Source organism: Electrona antarctica (genome assembly GCF_951216825.1).
Source record: "Electrona antarctica genome assembly, chromosome: 8".
Lineage (NCBI taxonomy): Eukaryota > Metazoa > Chordata > Actinopteri > Myctophiformes > Myctophidae > Electrona > Electrona antarctica.
Window position 1 is genome coordinate 3058439 of NC_136789.1, and position 17058 is coordinate 3075496.

The window sequence follows — 17058 nt, forward strand, 5'->3', positions numbered from 1 at the left end:
GACTTGTATTCCAGGAGGTGCTCGAACAGAGCTAAAAGGATTGAACACCAGCATGACTATACTGGGGGGAACATTTGCCAAAGATAGCCAATCTAAAAGCTCAAAACGGGACGCACGCCATGTTTTGAGTTTGTAGATCTGCTATGTTTGGCGAAGAGATTTGGTGTAGACGAGATTTTTTTCAAGTCAAGACCTTTTACTAAGACTATAGCGTTTAAGTGGTTAAAGGACTTCCATCAATCCATGGCACTGGACTGTTTATGCTGCTGTGGTCAGGCAAATGCATGCACGGCCACAAAGCCGTTCCCTCAGGCTATCAGACTCAGAGCTCTCAACAATGACCCAATTGCCAGGTCAACTGCTGTAACCTATAAACATTAAACACCGAATCACCAACAGAGCACAACCTCCTAGCGTAAATTGTACATTTTTAGATTGCGAGTAGGCAAGAACTGTTCACCACTTAATAGAGACTGCTATGCAATGTATGCATGTACTGTATGCTAACTTATTCATCCTAGTGCTGCATGTATATGTGTATAAGTGTACAGGGTATATCTTTGCAAATGTACTCAATAAACCAGGTTAGGTTGGTATATTCTAAACTCTATATCCTTGTTTACTAATTTATAATTTTTCTCTGTAATAGTAATACTATATTCTACCTGTATATTACGTATATTTTCTATATCCTACCCCAGCAGGGAAGGCACAATTCTAAGTTATTTAGATCTAATGGTATACGTGTGTTTTTACACACTTGCTAGATTTTTACACTATAACACTTGTTTTTGTCACTTACACTGTATAGTTATTACTAGTTATTTTCATGACTTTTCTAGTGTTACATTTTGTATATGCTGGACATTACTGGCAGTCTCTGCTCATACATGAGTGTAACCAATTAAGCCTATAAATCTATGAAGCTTTTGGAGGTCTACCCATCTATCTCTTCTCTGCCCGTGAGTCATCGGTGGTCCCTTCACGCTGGCAGCCCAGCCAGTATTTTGCAATGGATCGTGGGTATGGGGGGTTGGCATAGTCCACATACTTAGACTTCAGGTCCACCCTGTAGTATTTATCTGGTGAAATAAGAACATCATACAATATACATTTATAAAATGACATCCCCTGTATTATTTATACCAAACAACAATCACAAAAGAGTGTTGTGAATGAGTACACATGCTTATACTGTAGGACAGTGATTCTCAACCTTTTTCATTTCAAGGACCCGATATGCATTAGGTCACAGACCCACATTTGATATGACATTTTATCTCTGGGACTCCAATCAACACATTTTTATGTTAGACATTGAGGGAAATAAAAACGCCGCTTATTAACTATAACCGGTTAATCGATCGATAAGGTTATCAATTCATGAATTCATCGATAATTGACATCCCTAATACACACCTCTCTTGAAGAAGTAGACATTCTGTGCTGGCACGCCCCTGTGGTCCTGTGTGGTGGTGGTGGTGGAGGTGGTGGTGTCATAGTCAGGGATCTCACTGTACTCGTAGTCGGTGAAGTAATCAAACAGGTCCTCAAACAGGGACAGGGAGCGGCTGTGGCGGCCCCTTCCGCCCCCCCGTTTACTCCCTGGACGCTTCTTGCGACTGGGCCGCAACCTCCTCACAGGAGAGGGCCGTTCGGTCGGAGGGGGACTTGGGTCGGGCTGGGGACTGACGTAGATACGGCCCACCATGGCAGCGTCGACGGGGGGTCTGATGCCCATCCAGTCCTTACTGATCAAACGAGGGCCCTTGTGATGACCCTGGACTTTAACAGACAGATACAGAAATGTCCATATATGGGCATATAAGTGACACAGACAGACAGACAGACAGACAGACAGACAGACAGACAGACAGACAGTCAGACAGACAGACAGACAGACAGACAGACAGACAGACAGACAGACAGACAGACAGACAGACAGACAAACAACGGGTATTCTCATGCATTACCAAGAATAAGTACCAACTTACATCGCTCCTGACTTGCGTGGTTCCCTTGTGTAGTTTAAATGCAAATACAAATTTGTATTATTTGAAATTGTGTCTTTATTGTGAAGATAAAGACAAAGACGAGTAGCCCCACCACCCACAATTTCTTTTAAATAGCAGTGGAGACATGTTTTTAAGGATTCTATGATTAGGAGGTTGTTGACAGAAGGACTACTGTGACAACAGATGAAAGGTGTTTCTAAAGAGCCGTGTCTTACCGGAGCCTCCAAACAGCTGAGTGAAGAGGCTCTCCCATGTCTGGTCACAGTACAGGTCAGTGTAGCGCGTGAACAGGACGGATGGAGAGGACCTGCTCATCTGCACACACTCCTCATGGGACGGCTGGTGCTTGAACTCATACTGGTAATACTGGTCCCCTGAATTGACAAACACACAGGTAGAAACAAACTTAGAACGTCTTGGGTGGCTGTGTGTGTAAGAGTGCCTGTAAATTATGACAACATGAGCTCTAGCTGAGAGTATATATTTAATACTGAGTAGTAGGCCTATGTACTTTAACTAAATAGTTCACACACTACAAAAACAAACAAATAAACAAGGTGTTGCGTGTTACCTTTGAAGAAGTAGACCTTCTCTTTGCCATGGTGACCTGGTGCTGCTATTGCGAAAGCTGCATTAACATCCCCTGGGATCTTGTCGAAGCCCACTGAAATATCTCTAGGGTAGTCGTCATCCAAAACATTGTCCTCAAACCTCCAGTACTTATTCCCCTGAGATCGAGATTAGAACACCAGGTGTTAAGGAGCACTGAAAACAAGTATTTTATAATACAATCATTCTAAATCTGGATTTAGCAACCTTATTTGGATTATAATGGAAACGTTGTCCCAGTTACCTGTATCAGAGATGTTATAGATTGATATATATATATAGAGAGATTTATAGATTTCTTTAAGCTACTTAATGTCTCTTGTCTCTTCCTTTCTTTTTGTACCTTTTTTATTATGTTTTATCTGGGCTGTCCTTTATGTATGTGGGATTCTATGTGGGTACGGGGGAGGGATGAAAACCTTTCCCTCTCATCTTTCCAAGTGTTCCGTGCTCATTATCCCAGCAGCAGATTTTGAATTCCAACATCAGCATCAAGGTTCTGCTCTGTTAGAGCATTGCACTGGTACTACAGAAAGATATGAGGCAGTACCTTGAATATGTAGGTTTTTCCCTGGCAGTTGATGCGTGTGAAAGCAGCATCGATGGGACCAGAGATTCCCCACACGTCTTTGATGAGTTTGGGGTAACCAGGAAGAACTGACCTCTCATCCAGCTCAAAGAAATAATGACCTGGGGAGACATTGGATGCAAAATAGTCTTTCTGTCAGGTAAGCCCAAACATCCAGTGTTGATGTAACAGTGAGTTGTACATTGCAGGAATTTTGTCTCATTCCATGGGCAAATTATATTCTTGTCACTTAAACGCTGCTGTACATCAAATTGCGAAATTGGCCAATCTACAACGACATTATGAGCTTGTAGATCTGGAAGGTTCACCAAATGTTCACCTATTTTGATTTGTCTACTGTATATTATGACATGCCCAGGATAGGGCATATTCGCGCTATTTAAGTTAAGTTCAGTTAAGTTTAATACAATATAGGACAAAATAGAACTAGATAACTGGACTAGATTGAAACGAGCTGAGAACCAGTGTGCAGATTGTATTTGTTTTGAGAATACAGAACATCCGTCATTCGATGTGACCAGCTCAAATGTTTGAGACAATGTGATGATAATATGGTCGTTGGTGGGGAGGGGAGGGTGAGCAAGCTACAAAACACGACACAAATAATGGATCAAAGTCAATGTTAGGACTTTTGTCCAACAACCTTCTAACATTGAGTAGTGGAAAAAATAAACTGATTCAAGTTATTCAAGTTACTACAATTCTATGTTATGTTATGTTTCAAGAAATACATCCAAGCAATTGAGGAAAAACATAGCATACAAAATGTTTAAGTATGGCACAGGAAGAACTGTTCAATTAGTCACATGCATCATGAAGTTCTATTGGCCAAAAGAGAAACTAAACACCTATAGACAAACTGACACCTTGGTTGACTGGCTCTTCTGAGCACATAGTTGTATCTAGAGTAGACCCACCTCTGAATGCATAGATGGAGCCATTCTTCACCTGCAGGAAAGCATCAAATGGTCGTCCACTGCAGGGGATTGCATCGGGGTCTGGGGGCAAGGTGGGGTGATCCGTGGTGGAGGGAGGGGCGGTGGTGGTGGGTGTGGGTGTGGGTGTTGTGCTGGTCATCGGTGCTATGGTGGTCTCAGGGGACATTGTGGTAGCTGTGGTATCTTCTACTTCATCAAATACATCACCACGAGCAACTGAATGAATGGTATATAAGGTTAGTGTCAGTGTGTCACAGTATGTTGCATACATGAATAATATAAGATTTAAAGCTAGAGTGTAGGGTGACATATGAACGATTGTCTCTATGCTTATCGAACCAGTCACCAGGGTACCGTCCATTATGGATTGATATTGTTTTTTTTTCCCAATGTATTTTTATTGAGGCTCTGAATTTCACAGCTGTTGAATCACCAATTTAAAAAAAACCACACACACAACATAGAAAAACAACAAATACCACAATACGGACATTACATTACACAGACAAAAATAATAATAATAGACAAACGAGTACACCACAGTCCTGACATGATTGTACATTCCAGGTTACCAGAGAGAGTCTTTTTGTTTTTCGCTACCGTTCAATAAGGTACATTGAAGCACAGTCTAGAAGGGTCCACTGTATCCAATCCTTTGGATTGATATTGTTTTATATACATTCTTTTATTCTAAAAAATGCAAGTGAAGCATATCTCTGCTGTTGGGAAGAAACCACCTAACTAATGTACTTTTTACTACTTTTCATTGGTTCAATAATGTGCAAAAACCTCAAAAATGGAGTTAGGAGGTTTCCTCCCGACAGCAACGATATTTTACTGACCTTTCTTTGGGCAGGCAGTATCAAAGTCCCCACAGCAGCTGCTATAATAGACACACATGGAGTCACATTGGCATTTATTCTGGGGGTTGAAGGTGCCACATCGACCCACACAGGACTCTGTGGAAAATGAGTTTGATGCATCAGCACTAAATAAATATACTGTGGTTATATGTATGGTAGCTAGTATACATGACGGTGATGCTGTTTATGGCTTTGTTATAGCTAACTAAATCAATGTACATTTAGAACTCATACTTTACCTTTAACTACTATCACAATAACCAGACCAGGGGTCACCAACATGTCCGTACACGGACAAATGTGTCTTGGCCTTGTCCGTGACAAATTTTTGATTTTCTGTTTTACATGTTTTACATTATGTTCTTATTTTGATCATAACACCCACTTACTGAATGTCAGTCTCCAGGTTTTCTTCAGAATATGTATGACAATTAATTACTACGACTCTATTGCACATTAGGAGTCCAACTAGTAGTAGTGGTTCTCAAATGTTTTATTTGCAAAGACCTCCTTAACTCTGAGAGTGTTCAAATGGAACCAAATCGAGCCTTAAGGGTCCATTTGAACTCTCTCAGAGTTACAGACCTGTTATGGTCATTCAGGGCTATCTATTTATGTGTTTCTGGTAATATTATTGTCCAATCATTTTGTATATCCGTGGCAAAAATGGAATGTTGACAAAAATGTCTACCACAAGCCAACATGGTGATGACCCCTGGACCAGACTCAAAAAAACAACCCCAAAAACATAGAATAAACTTACCCTCTGCAGCAAAGGCAGCAGCCATCAAGGCCACAAGTGCCAGCAGAACCCCTGCTGGTTTCATGTCTGCTCACTTTAGGTGGTGAGAAATTGATATTCCACTTTTCAGATGAAAAACAGCAAGCACTTCATGAAGTAGATCTATTTGCTTCAGAACCTCTGCCTGTCTACATGAACTCAATGTGTTTGAACTGAGAGGCACACTTTTGGACACAGGGAATGCACTCTGCAATCAATCGATTTCCAACCATTAGTCGTTGAACCCTGAGCCCATATGTATTGATGATTTGGTGTTTTAATCATTAAACTCCCGCAGCAGATTTCTGTCCAGACTTATTCTGCTAAAAGCTTGGCATGGTTTTACCACATGCTTATAAATTTCAATCCATGCCATACTTCACAGAACATTTTGACTAGATTTTCTGGCAAATATAGATGAGACAAAGAGAGTGAGAATTGTTTATTATTTTCAGTCTGCTGTCCGTGTGGCTCATTAATTGTCTCCACCAGGCCGAAGGCATGGGTAGAGAGTATGTTTTGCACTCCGTCCGTGTGTGTGTGTCCGTCCGTCCTTCCGTCCGTCCGTCCGTCCGTTACCAGCTAATCTCCGGCACCGTTGACCCGATCCATGCCAAACTGTGCACACACACTCCCTGGATGCCAATGACGAACCTCTACCCCAAATATTCCGGCCTGTTATAGCGCCCATCCTGATTGGCTAAGATTGGCTTCCAAAGCTCACATGATTGGTCCGTTTCGAACAAAATGCCACAAATCACAAACACAGTGTGCCATTTCCGTGAAATTATACACGCTCATTACCACTAGGCCGGACGACATGCCACTTATTTTTTTCCAAATCAGCCTCACGGTGGCGCTATAACAGGGTAATTCCTGTTTTTACCTATAACTGCATCGATCTGTGTACAACTTTGTATGCACACTCCCTGGCTATGGAAAAAGATTTTAGCGCCACCATGAGGCCGATTTCTGTTAAACACATTGTTATAAATATTAGTCGCACAGATTTCATCCAAATCTCACACAAATCGGTATACACGATCTCTGTAGTTATGTGATCAAGACAAGTCTGTTGGATTTCTCAGATTCTATCTACACTGATTGGTTATTGCCTTCCAAAGTTTTCAGGAGTGGCCTGTTTCGTACAAAATGCTGCAAATGTCCTGCTCGTCCAGAATTCTATCTGAGTGATCTGGCTTTGCATTTCCTCAGCAAAATTAAGAAAATTGTTACAAAAAACAAACAAACAAAAAAACATGTTTATATACTCCTACATTTTGCCAAACATCACACACACTCCTATCCTATCTCTTTTTTTTGTTTGGAATGTAGCTAGCAGGAAATGACCTCTAATCTAATGCACCATGTGCATCAGCGTTGTGAGTTTTGTAGTTACTGTCTCTGATATTGTTTTGTTTCTGTAAATTATTTTAAGTAAAGCCTGTTTGACTGCATCATGGGTCCTTTGTCCTCTGTACTAGAGTCCACTCAGTGTAAACATCAACATTATCAGGTTAAAGCAAAGCTGTGTCAATATTTAAGGGGGGGGGGGGGGGGGGGGGGGTTCACTCCACTCAGTATAGTATCTATGATTTACTGTGAAAGTGAAATAGATCTGTTGCTGCCAATCTGCCTCCTCCTGATATGATGTTTTTGCTTTTATCATTGTTTCCATTTGATAGCATGTCGTTAATGATCGCTTTAGTATGCTTCTGTGTGTTGTTTTACTATTGTTTTATAAATTGGTTGTGCCGATGAAATGTTCTGTAGGTCTATATCACTTTGGTCAATTACAGTAGAAAGTGGGGGAACTTGTATTAAAAGGTTTGACTTTTGGTGACAAGTTTCAGATTTTTGGTATGGTGTTAGGCTCGCCCCCTAGTGGTCTGTTTGCAGTGACTCCAAATCCCAAAGATAGAAGAGATTTTTCAATGGATTCTGTTACTATATTCGGTATGCTAAATAACATACTAAAGATTCAGGAAAAAATTACTTCGGGAAAGGCATAATTTTCAAGATCTCCTCAACATCCTCCCCATACAATTATAAACTAAATATCAATAATAGAACAATAACTGAGACAACATATAAATGATAGGCTATATTTAATATTTATAGTTATCATTCTTGGTGTGGATGGCCCTTACAAGTCAGAATCAATCAAGTATATTTATTTAATCATTCATGTTATAAATTATTAATTTAATCAACGTAAATATGCAGTGGTTGCTGTTGATATTCAGTGTTCAGCATTGAAGAATGCTTCAAACAAAAATACATTTCCAAGTTCCAACCCAGTTATTGTTCAGATAACTGAAGACAAATCAAGCCTATAGAGCAGGCAATTCAGTTCACTTTGGGGTGGGGAGGCAAGGTACTGGCAGAATTCCTTCTAGGAACACTGAGGGTAAATGTGCGTCTTCCAGTGGGTTCCCAACCTTTTTTAGATCAGGGCCGGCTTGAAATCTAAAAAGACCATCTGGTGGGCCGTCTGGTGGGCCGTCTGGTGGGCCGTGGGTCCGTGGGCCCGTGGGCAGTGAATGGATTGTGTTCCGACTTGGATCAGTGGAACTGTAGGAACTTACTATACTAAGTTCCTACAGTATTTTCCATTTTCAATGTTTTTATTTTTTTATATTAATGAATGTTATCAATAACGTATTAGTGTTTGGTCAATTATTTGAGGCCCACTTGCAATATCCTCACAGCCCACAGGTTGGACATTTCTGGCCTGGAAGCAGTGGTCACTTGAACCCAGGCAGGGTGGGTACCAGGTCTACCCAGGTCTATCTCTTCTCTGCCCGTGAGTCATCGGTGGTCTCTTCACGCTTGCAGCCTAGCCAGTACTTTGCAATTGGTCGTGGGTAAGGAGGGTTGGCATAGTCCACATGCTTAGACTGCAGGTCCACCCTGTAGTATTTATCTGTGGAAATAAGAATATTGTGCAATATACATTTATAAAAAATATAAAAAAATACCAAACAACAATGACAACGGAGTGTTTTGCATGTGCGTCAATGAGTGCATGTATTCTGTAAGATTCATACACACCTCTCTTGAAGAAGTAGACATTCTGTGCTGCGATGCCTACATTGTAGTCCTGTGTGGTGGTGGTGGTGGTGATGTCGTAGTCAGACTCAGGGATTCCGTATCCGTACTCGCTGTAGTCATAGTAGTCGTAACCGTACATTTCCAGGGAGCGCGTCTGTCTGGTCCTCTGGCCCCGCCTACTCCCAGGACGCCTCCTCCCAGGACGCCTCCTGCGATTGGGGCGCCTCCTTCTCCCGGGGGTGGGCCGTTGGGTGGGAGGGGGTGTGGCCTGGGGACTGAGGTACAGAGGGCCCAACAAGGCGGCGTTCACAGGGGGTTTGATGCCCACCCAATCCTTACTGATGAAATGATGGCCCTTCTTCTTCTTTTTCTGGACTGTAACAAATAGATAGACAGACAGCATAGTTTCCAGCTGCAAATGAATCTCTCACAATCTATGTCCTGTATGCTAATTAGAGATGTCCCGATATGTATCGGTATCGGAAAAGTTTCGGATCGGCCCTTATTTAGTCATATCGGGTCATATCGGTATCGGCAAATATGCCAGTCTAACCACAGATCCGACACAGGGGTAAGGGGTTGACACTATGAGAGATAAATAAAATGTTGGGGCATGTGGAGTTTGCTTTTGAGTTGCCCAAACTGCAAGTGCACATTTGAGTGAAGAGTCTGCTATAAACACAACACGAGATATATAGCTAGATAGCTATAAACACTATTCCCAGTCGGTGGACTTCAAAATAAGATATTTTTTCTTTTTTATTATTGTCTCCACCAGGCCGAAGGCATGGGGAGAGAGTATGTTTTGCACTCCGTCCGTGTGTCCGTGTGTGTGTGTGTGTGTGTCCGTCCTTCCGTCCGTCTGTTACCAGCTAATCTCCGGCACCGTTAAACCCGGTCGATGCCAAACTTTGCACACACACTCCCTGGATGCCAACGATGAACCTCTGCCCCACATTTTCCAGAACGGCCTGTTATAGCGCCACCATGAGGCAGCTTTTCACATGTTTTACCTAAAACTGCACCGATCTGCGTGAAACGTTGCATGCACACTCCCTAGAGGCCAAGGACAAACCTTTGACCTGCATTTTCCGCATCTGCCTTTTATAGCGCCACCAGGAGGCCGACTTTTGTAAAACACATTTTTGGATATTACTCCTCCAGATTCTGTCCAAAAATCTCATAAATCGTTACACAGTATCTCTATGGTCATGTGCGCAAGTCGGATCTGTCCGATATTTCATATTCCATCCTAATTGGCTATAATTGGCTTTCACAGTTTGCAAGATTGCCCCGTTTTGAACAAAAGCCTCAAATCATGAACGCAGCGTGCAATTTACGTGAAATCTTTCACACATTTTCTTACTAGGCTGAGGAATATATCCCACCCTTTTCACATTGGCCTGTTATAGCGCCACCAACAGGTTGATTTTTGCAAAACACATTTTTGGAACAAAATGCCTCAAATCATCCAATTGCCATCAAAGGCGTATGAAGAAATGGCACCCTTTTCACATTGACCTATTATAGCGCCACCAGGAGGCCACAACCTGACCTGCCCTGTTGGAGACCTGTGCCCCGAGGGGCACTTTTTCTAGTTATATTATTCTCTGGTATCGGTATCGGAAAAAGTATATCGGGACATCCCTAATGCTAATATAACACAATTTGATATGTTCAAAACAATGTTTTACTATGATAGATGACAAGTGGGAGTCACACACACACACACACACACACACACACACACACACACACACACACACACACACACACACACACACACACACACACACACACACACACACACACACACACACACACACACACACACACACACACACACACACACACACACACACACACACTTACAAGAGTCTCCAAACAGGCTAATGAAGATGTCGTCCCAGGTCTGGTCACAGGACTGACAGTACAGGTCAGTGTAGCGTGTGAACAGGACGGATGGAGAGGTCCTGCTCATCTGCACACACTCATCATGGGACGGCTGGTGCTTGAACAGATATGGGTAATACCGGTCCGCTATGACAAACCAAAGATGGTTTAAACAAAGTATGTGTAGTTAAGTCTCATATATTTTAAGCTATTATTAATATTTAGTAATATTACTTTAAATTCCCGACCATTTAGAGGCAACCTCCCAGTTGTTTATAAAGATTCTAGGCAGTGGAACTCACTATACACAAACTAAACAAATTAATTAAAGTAAATACTACAAAAACAAATCAATCTAACAGAAATTAATTAAAGAGACCACAACCCTGTCATGATGTTCTGACAAGTATAATGTTATCTGACTTTGATTACTTTGATTTTAGATTTTGTGATTCCGTCTAGACTGATGGAATAAGTGGAAGTACAGTACTCATACAAGCTACAAGAGGAACAATTGATTAAAATTGAAGCTGCATGGGTTCTCTCTCCTGATTGGATGAATTGGCAACCCAGCTGAAAATGTATTTTCTGTTTATTAAAGAGATGAGAGAGAGATGGAGAGACTCCTGTTACTGAACAAACACTCTAGCAATGAGTAATATCAGAATATAGAGCTTTAACATTTGTATTGTTTTTTTACCAAGGCAAAAGGGCCAAGAATAAAGTATACATTATAATATGAAACATAAGGTGTTGCGTGGTACTGTACCTTTGAAGAAGTAGACCTTCTCTTGGCCATGGTGACCTGGTCCTGGTATTGCGAAAGTTGCATCAAGGTAATCTGGGATCTTGTCAAAACCCACTGCAATATCTCTAGGGTAGTCTTCATCCAAAACACCATCCTCAAACCTCCAGTACCTATTCCCCTGAGACACAGAACGCCAGCCAATGAGACACGTTTTATAATAAACAAACAACAAAGCAAAGTGCAAATTTAGACAATGAAAGGAGCTTTCCCACCATCCCCAGAATACCACCCTGTTTTTCTCCTCATCATGCAGTTTCCTTTCATTATCACTGCAGCAGATGTTTAATTTCAAATTCAGCATCAAGGTTTTGCCCTAGAGCAATGTAAATGTTAGAGAAATATGAGGCTGTACCTTGAAAATGTAGCTTTTTCCTTGGCAGTTCTGGCGTGTGAAAGCAGCATCGATGGGGCCAGATATTCCCCAAATGGCCTTGATGAGTTTGGGATAACCAGGAAGAACTGACTTCTCATCCAGTTCAAAGAAATACTCACCTGGGGAGACATTGTATTTTTTATTTATTTTTTGCCATGTAAACACAAAAATCCAGTCTGGAGTCTGGACACAACAGTGAGTGGTACATCCTTAATTCCTTCCACTAGAAGGAAGGTTTAGTGTCAATCATTCCTTGGGCAAAAGTGATTTTGCCCTCTGAATTATAAAACAAACATAGAATATGAGTGGAGGGTGAGCAAGCCACTACAAAACAGATAAACAAGGTCTCATCGGATCTGATCTGTCCGTTCAGCCGTCTGTCGTTCTGTTATCAGGATATCTCAAGCAGTTATTTGTGGATTTGCACAAAACCTGCTGAAAATGCTGGAGCTTTAGGCCAAGAAAGTCCTCTTTTAATGTTTCACTCCAATTGTCTAAAAGAGGGTGCTCACAAAAATACTCATAACTTATTATTATCATAATACCATAATACTTTGAAAAACATGTATCATTTGCCCAGGGAGATCTGATTTGTTACATATCATGATGTTCATATTGGCCAAATGATGAGAAACTGACACCTAAGCTGAGGTCTGTGCTCTACTGAGCACATTTTCTAGTTGTATCTGGACCCACCTCTGAATGCATACATGGAGCCATTCTTCAGCTGCATGAAAGCATCAAATGGTCGTCCGCTGCAGGGGATTGCGTCAGGGTCTGGGGGCAAGGTGGGGGGGTCTGTAGTGGTGGGAGGGGCAGTGGTGGTGGGTTCTGGTGTCGTGCTGGGTTTTGGTGTCGTGCTGGGTTCTGGTGTCGTGCTGTTCATCGGTGCTATGGTTGTAACATTTACCTCTTCAGGGGACATTGTGGTAGCTGGAGTTGAATCCTCCACTTCACCAAACACATCGCCACGAGCAACTGAATGAATATTATATATAGTTAATGTCACAATTTAAAGCCACAGTGGTGAGAGACAGCGATGATTATTTATGTTACAGATGTCTCTATGCGAATCGGGCCAGTCACCAGGATGGATTGACATACAGCATAGGTGAGAGCCTGAGAGGCCATTATGTTTTCTCAGAAATGCGTGAATAAGTCAAGCTTGAATTGAGTATTTTATTTGACTGACCCTTCCTTGGGCAGGCAGACTCAAAGTCCTCACAGCAGCTGTTATAATAACCACACATGGAGTCACATTGACAACTCTTCTGGGGGTTGAAGATGTCACATCGGCCCACACAAGACTCTGCTAGGAAAGATTGGTTAACTCGTCGGCCTACTTAAAAGATATATCATGGTTCTGTAAAGTATTATTCCAAGAACATGACAGTGATGCAGTTTATGGATTAACATAGCTAATTGCTCAACGTACTGTAATTACATAATGACAAACATAAAATAATACATATAAACTTACCCTCTGCAGCAAAAGCAGTAGCCATCAAGGCCACAAGTGCCAGCAGGATCCCTGCTGCTGGTTTCATGTCTGCTCACTTTATGTGGTGAGAAATTGATAGTCCACTTTTCAGATGAAAAACAGCAAGCACTTCATGAAGCAGATCTATTTGCTATGTACAGCTCTGCCTGTCTACATGAACTCAATGTGAGTTGAGAGGCACACTTTGGGACACGGACTGTAGCAATCAATCGATTTCAACCAAAAGTGAACGAACCCTCACCCCAGATTGATTGATGATTCAATGTTTAATTATTAAACTACCACAGAAGATTGATAGATTTTACTTCTATTTATCAAAACAAGCAGCATGGGGAACCCCAAGGGTGGTTTAGAGCTCAGTTGGCCCCAATAGAGCACCGAAGTCTGATGTCAATATCGGTAGAGGGCGCAAATCCACAGGTTCATGTACTTTTTATTTGCATTGTAATCCCCATAGGGGGATTTTAGATCGTCTCAAATAAGAACTGTGTTTGAAAAATAAACAAATCATCCAGGCCGTTTACACTCATGGATATGAAGAATCAACTGACTGAGAGAAAACGCTAATGTTACTGCTGCTGAATTAGTTACATTTTCGCTAGAAGCAGACTGTATCATATATGAGTGACTGACTGTCACAAACGATACAGAGACACCTCCCTGACAATAACGCACAGACAGCTTGTTTATTTTGGGACCACAATGCTAGTAGACGATATTAAGATAACCCCATGTTATTCTACATAGAGAAATTACTTCTGTGAACCAGGGGAATTGAGGGGACGAGCGAGTGACGTCAGGACTTCGGCGCTCTATAGCCATGATAATGAGCATGAACTTTGCATTTCTTATCAAAGGGGTTAGTCATTCATGTGCATGTCAATAACAGAGCTCCAAAAGTCCTAAGTATAGGATTTTAGAGGGGCATGCAAAAATCAAGTGCAAAACAGCACTGGAATGTCTAAAATGCTGTTAGGAGACTAGGGTGTATACCTTCCAGGTACAAGGCCTTTTACAAATCATGCCAGGGGCCCAATTTAATAATCTGCCTGTGGGAACCCCAATTAAGTTTCACTTTCATTTTAATGGTATAGGCCTACTTGAGAAAACATTTCCAGAAAAACTGTTTAACTACTTTATTTGGATGCTGTGCACCAGTAAGTTTCACATTCATTTTCAAATTGCTTGTCTTTTCAAATAAACAAAAGGCCTTGCTCTGAAACCAAGGTTGATAAAGATCTAAGAAATCTCAAGATAATGGAAATCATTTCAATAATAACAGGTGTTAGATTAACTTCATTTGAATATTTCACTAGTAAGATACCACACCTCTACTTAAGTTTGACAAAATGTATTGAAACAAAATGAGATGAATGTGCACTGGATGAGGAACCCTTAAGGTTAGGGCGAGACTCAGGGTGCGGGAAAAGTCTCAGGATGGAGCTGACGGCCATCATTGCTCTACTCAGGGAGCAGTCAGTACTCTCTCCTCCATCTAGGGGTTAATCACTGCCCGCCTGGATTCCTAGAGAAATAGAGACAGAAGGAAGAAGAGCGAGAATCGAGGAGGACAACACATTTGAAGTATAGCAGAAATAGCCGATCTAGCCGATTGCAACAAGGATTGGCTGTGGTGAGTGGACGCCGACGCAGGTGCAGTGGATATGGGTGATTGTGAATGGGGAGTGGCTAATGAGTGATGGCAAGTGAGGTAGATCAAGGTAGATAGGGAAGCGATTGAGAACGGGGAGTGGCACAACACAACTACGCGTACATTAATCACCTTGTAGGTTCTGTATTGAAATGAGATGGAGAGAGCACTACCAGCAGCTTTGTTCAGCTTTGAGACTCTTTCTTTTATACTGCTGCCCTGGACAGGACTCCCGCAAAAAAGAGATTGCATATGGGATTTTACCTGTATTAAAAAAGGGATGTCGGACTGTTGGTTGTCTAACTATTGGTTGTCTGACTATTGGTTGTTGGACTATTGGTTGTCGGACTATTGGCTGTGGAGCTATTGGTTCTCGGACTATTGGCTGTGGGACTATTGGCTGTGGGACTATTGGTTGTGGGACTATGTAGACTGTACTGTACTGTACTGTACTGTACTGTACTGTACTGTACTGTACTGTACTGTACTGTACTGTACTGTACTGTACTGTACTGTACTGTACTGTACTGTACTGTACTGTACTGTACTGCCTCTCATCATGCACCTGTGCATGTGCTACACCGGAGTCTGTACTGCACTGTGCTCTGTCCTGGTGTTACACTAACACTAAAAACTCAGTTTACCATCATGCACATGTGCACAGTGTGCAGCTCAACAGCACCACTTTGTCACCTGTTGGTACTCTAGACAGACAGACAGACAGACAGACAGACAGACAGACAGACAGACAGACAGACAGACAGACAGACAGACACACAGACAGACAGACAGACAGACAGACAGAGACACATTGCTGTTCCTTGGAGTGGCTGCACCACTCAAAAAAAACCTATACAACCAAAAACCTATAAAAAAATCATACACATTGGTTAGTAATGTATGAAGTTTGTCATACAATGGTGTCGCACACCAAACATAGCACATACAAGGCTACGTGTCGCATCCACAACACGTGGACGCTGGCTTGTAGATTGCCGATGTTTGGTACAAGACCATCAAGCATACTGTAAAGTAGGCATCAGGGATTTATGACCCTCACAGTTTCAGCTGTGGATGTCAGAGCTGATAACCCATGCATTGCAGTGGCGTGCACAGATAGACACTAGGGGGTGCTAGAGCACCCCCTGCCCTTTTGGCAATGTGCCCTTTTGAAAAAAAAAGAAAAAAAAACTTTTTTTTGTCTTCTTTTTTTTTGATTTTTCAAAAATAGCAGACCTACAAGCTCGTAGCGCGCCACTCGGTGGCGCGCTACGAGCTTGTAGATCTGCTATTTTTCAATAGCTAAAGCATAACATAATGCTAACACCAAAAGGGGTTCCCGCCCAAAATGGATTAAGGCAACCGGCCGGTTCCACGCGCTGCACAAGGTGCCCTTTTTTAACTTGAGCACCTGCCCCTCTAAATGTCTGTGCACGCCACTGATGCATTGTCATGCCACGGCCATGGCTGTGTGGTAGCGTGCACATTTTCCACATTCCTTGCGCTCATACAGTTATAGGATTCACACGTGCCACGTGGACATGGGCGGACCGGAAGGCGAACCGGAGACCTCTGTACCCACTAAATGTGAGTATTATGTGGGACTGCGTACCTAGGTGCATGGAAACTACATAAATGGTTAGGTTTGGCAATCTCAATAAAATAATTTAAAATGTAAAACAACAGTTTCTTGATGAATATTGTTTGGAAGATTTGAATGTTATATTCTGAAGTGATTTGCCCACCCTGTCTTTCCACCCCTTGTTCCATTTCTCGCTTCTCCACTGATTGTGATAAGCCTATCTCACAGAATTTCCCCGCCCCCTTTTTACGCCCCCTTTCGGGACTAGTGGTGATAGCGTGACGTCACTCCATAGACACTACATGTTAACGGACGTTATTTAAGAAGTCTACAACTTTTGTTTTCTCAAGGTAAGGTTTGTTCTATCTGTTCGAGCTGATTTACCATCTTGTTTGCTTCAT

General features: G+C 42.1%; 2 protein-coding genes across 2 annotated transcripts; both read right to left on the reverse strand.

Moving 5' to 3' along the window:
- Positions 1–23: 23 nt before the first annotated feature.
- On the reverse strand, positions 24–5841 carry LOC306928069 (vitronectin-like; the record flags this gene model as incomplete). The annotated part of the gene is made up of 9 exons (XM_079507988.1): positions 24–759; positions 799–1082; positions 1420–1785; positions 2231–2389; positions 2587–2743; positions 3175–3314; positions 4131–4367; positions 4994–5110; positions 5778–5841. The coding sequence occupies 8 exons, from the start codon at positions 5839–5841 to the stop codon at positions 946–948; spliced, it is 1377 nt and encodes a 458-aa protein (XP_079364114.1). The 3' UTR covers positions 24–759; positions 799–945.
- A 2743-nt stretch (positions 5842–8584) lies between these two features.
- Positions 8585–13470, reverse strand: LOC306928071 (vitronectin-like; the record flags this gene model as incomplete). The annotated part of the gene is made up of 7 exons (XM_079507990.1): positions 8585–8721; positions 8850–9224; positions 10722–10889; positions 11512–11668; positions 11903–12042; positions 12620–12901; positions 13404–13470. 7 exons carry the CDS (start codon positions 13468–13470, stop codon positions 8585–8587), a joined length of 1326 nt encoding a protein of 441 aa, XP_079364116.1.
- Positions 13471–17058: the final 3588 nt, after the last annotated feature.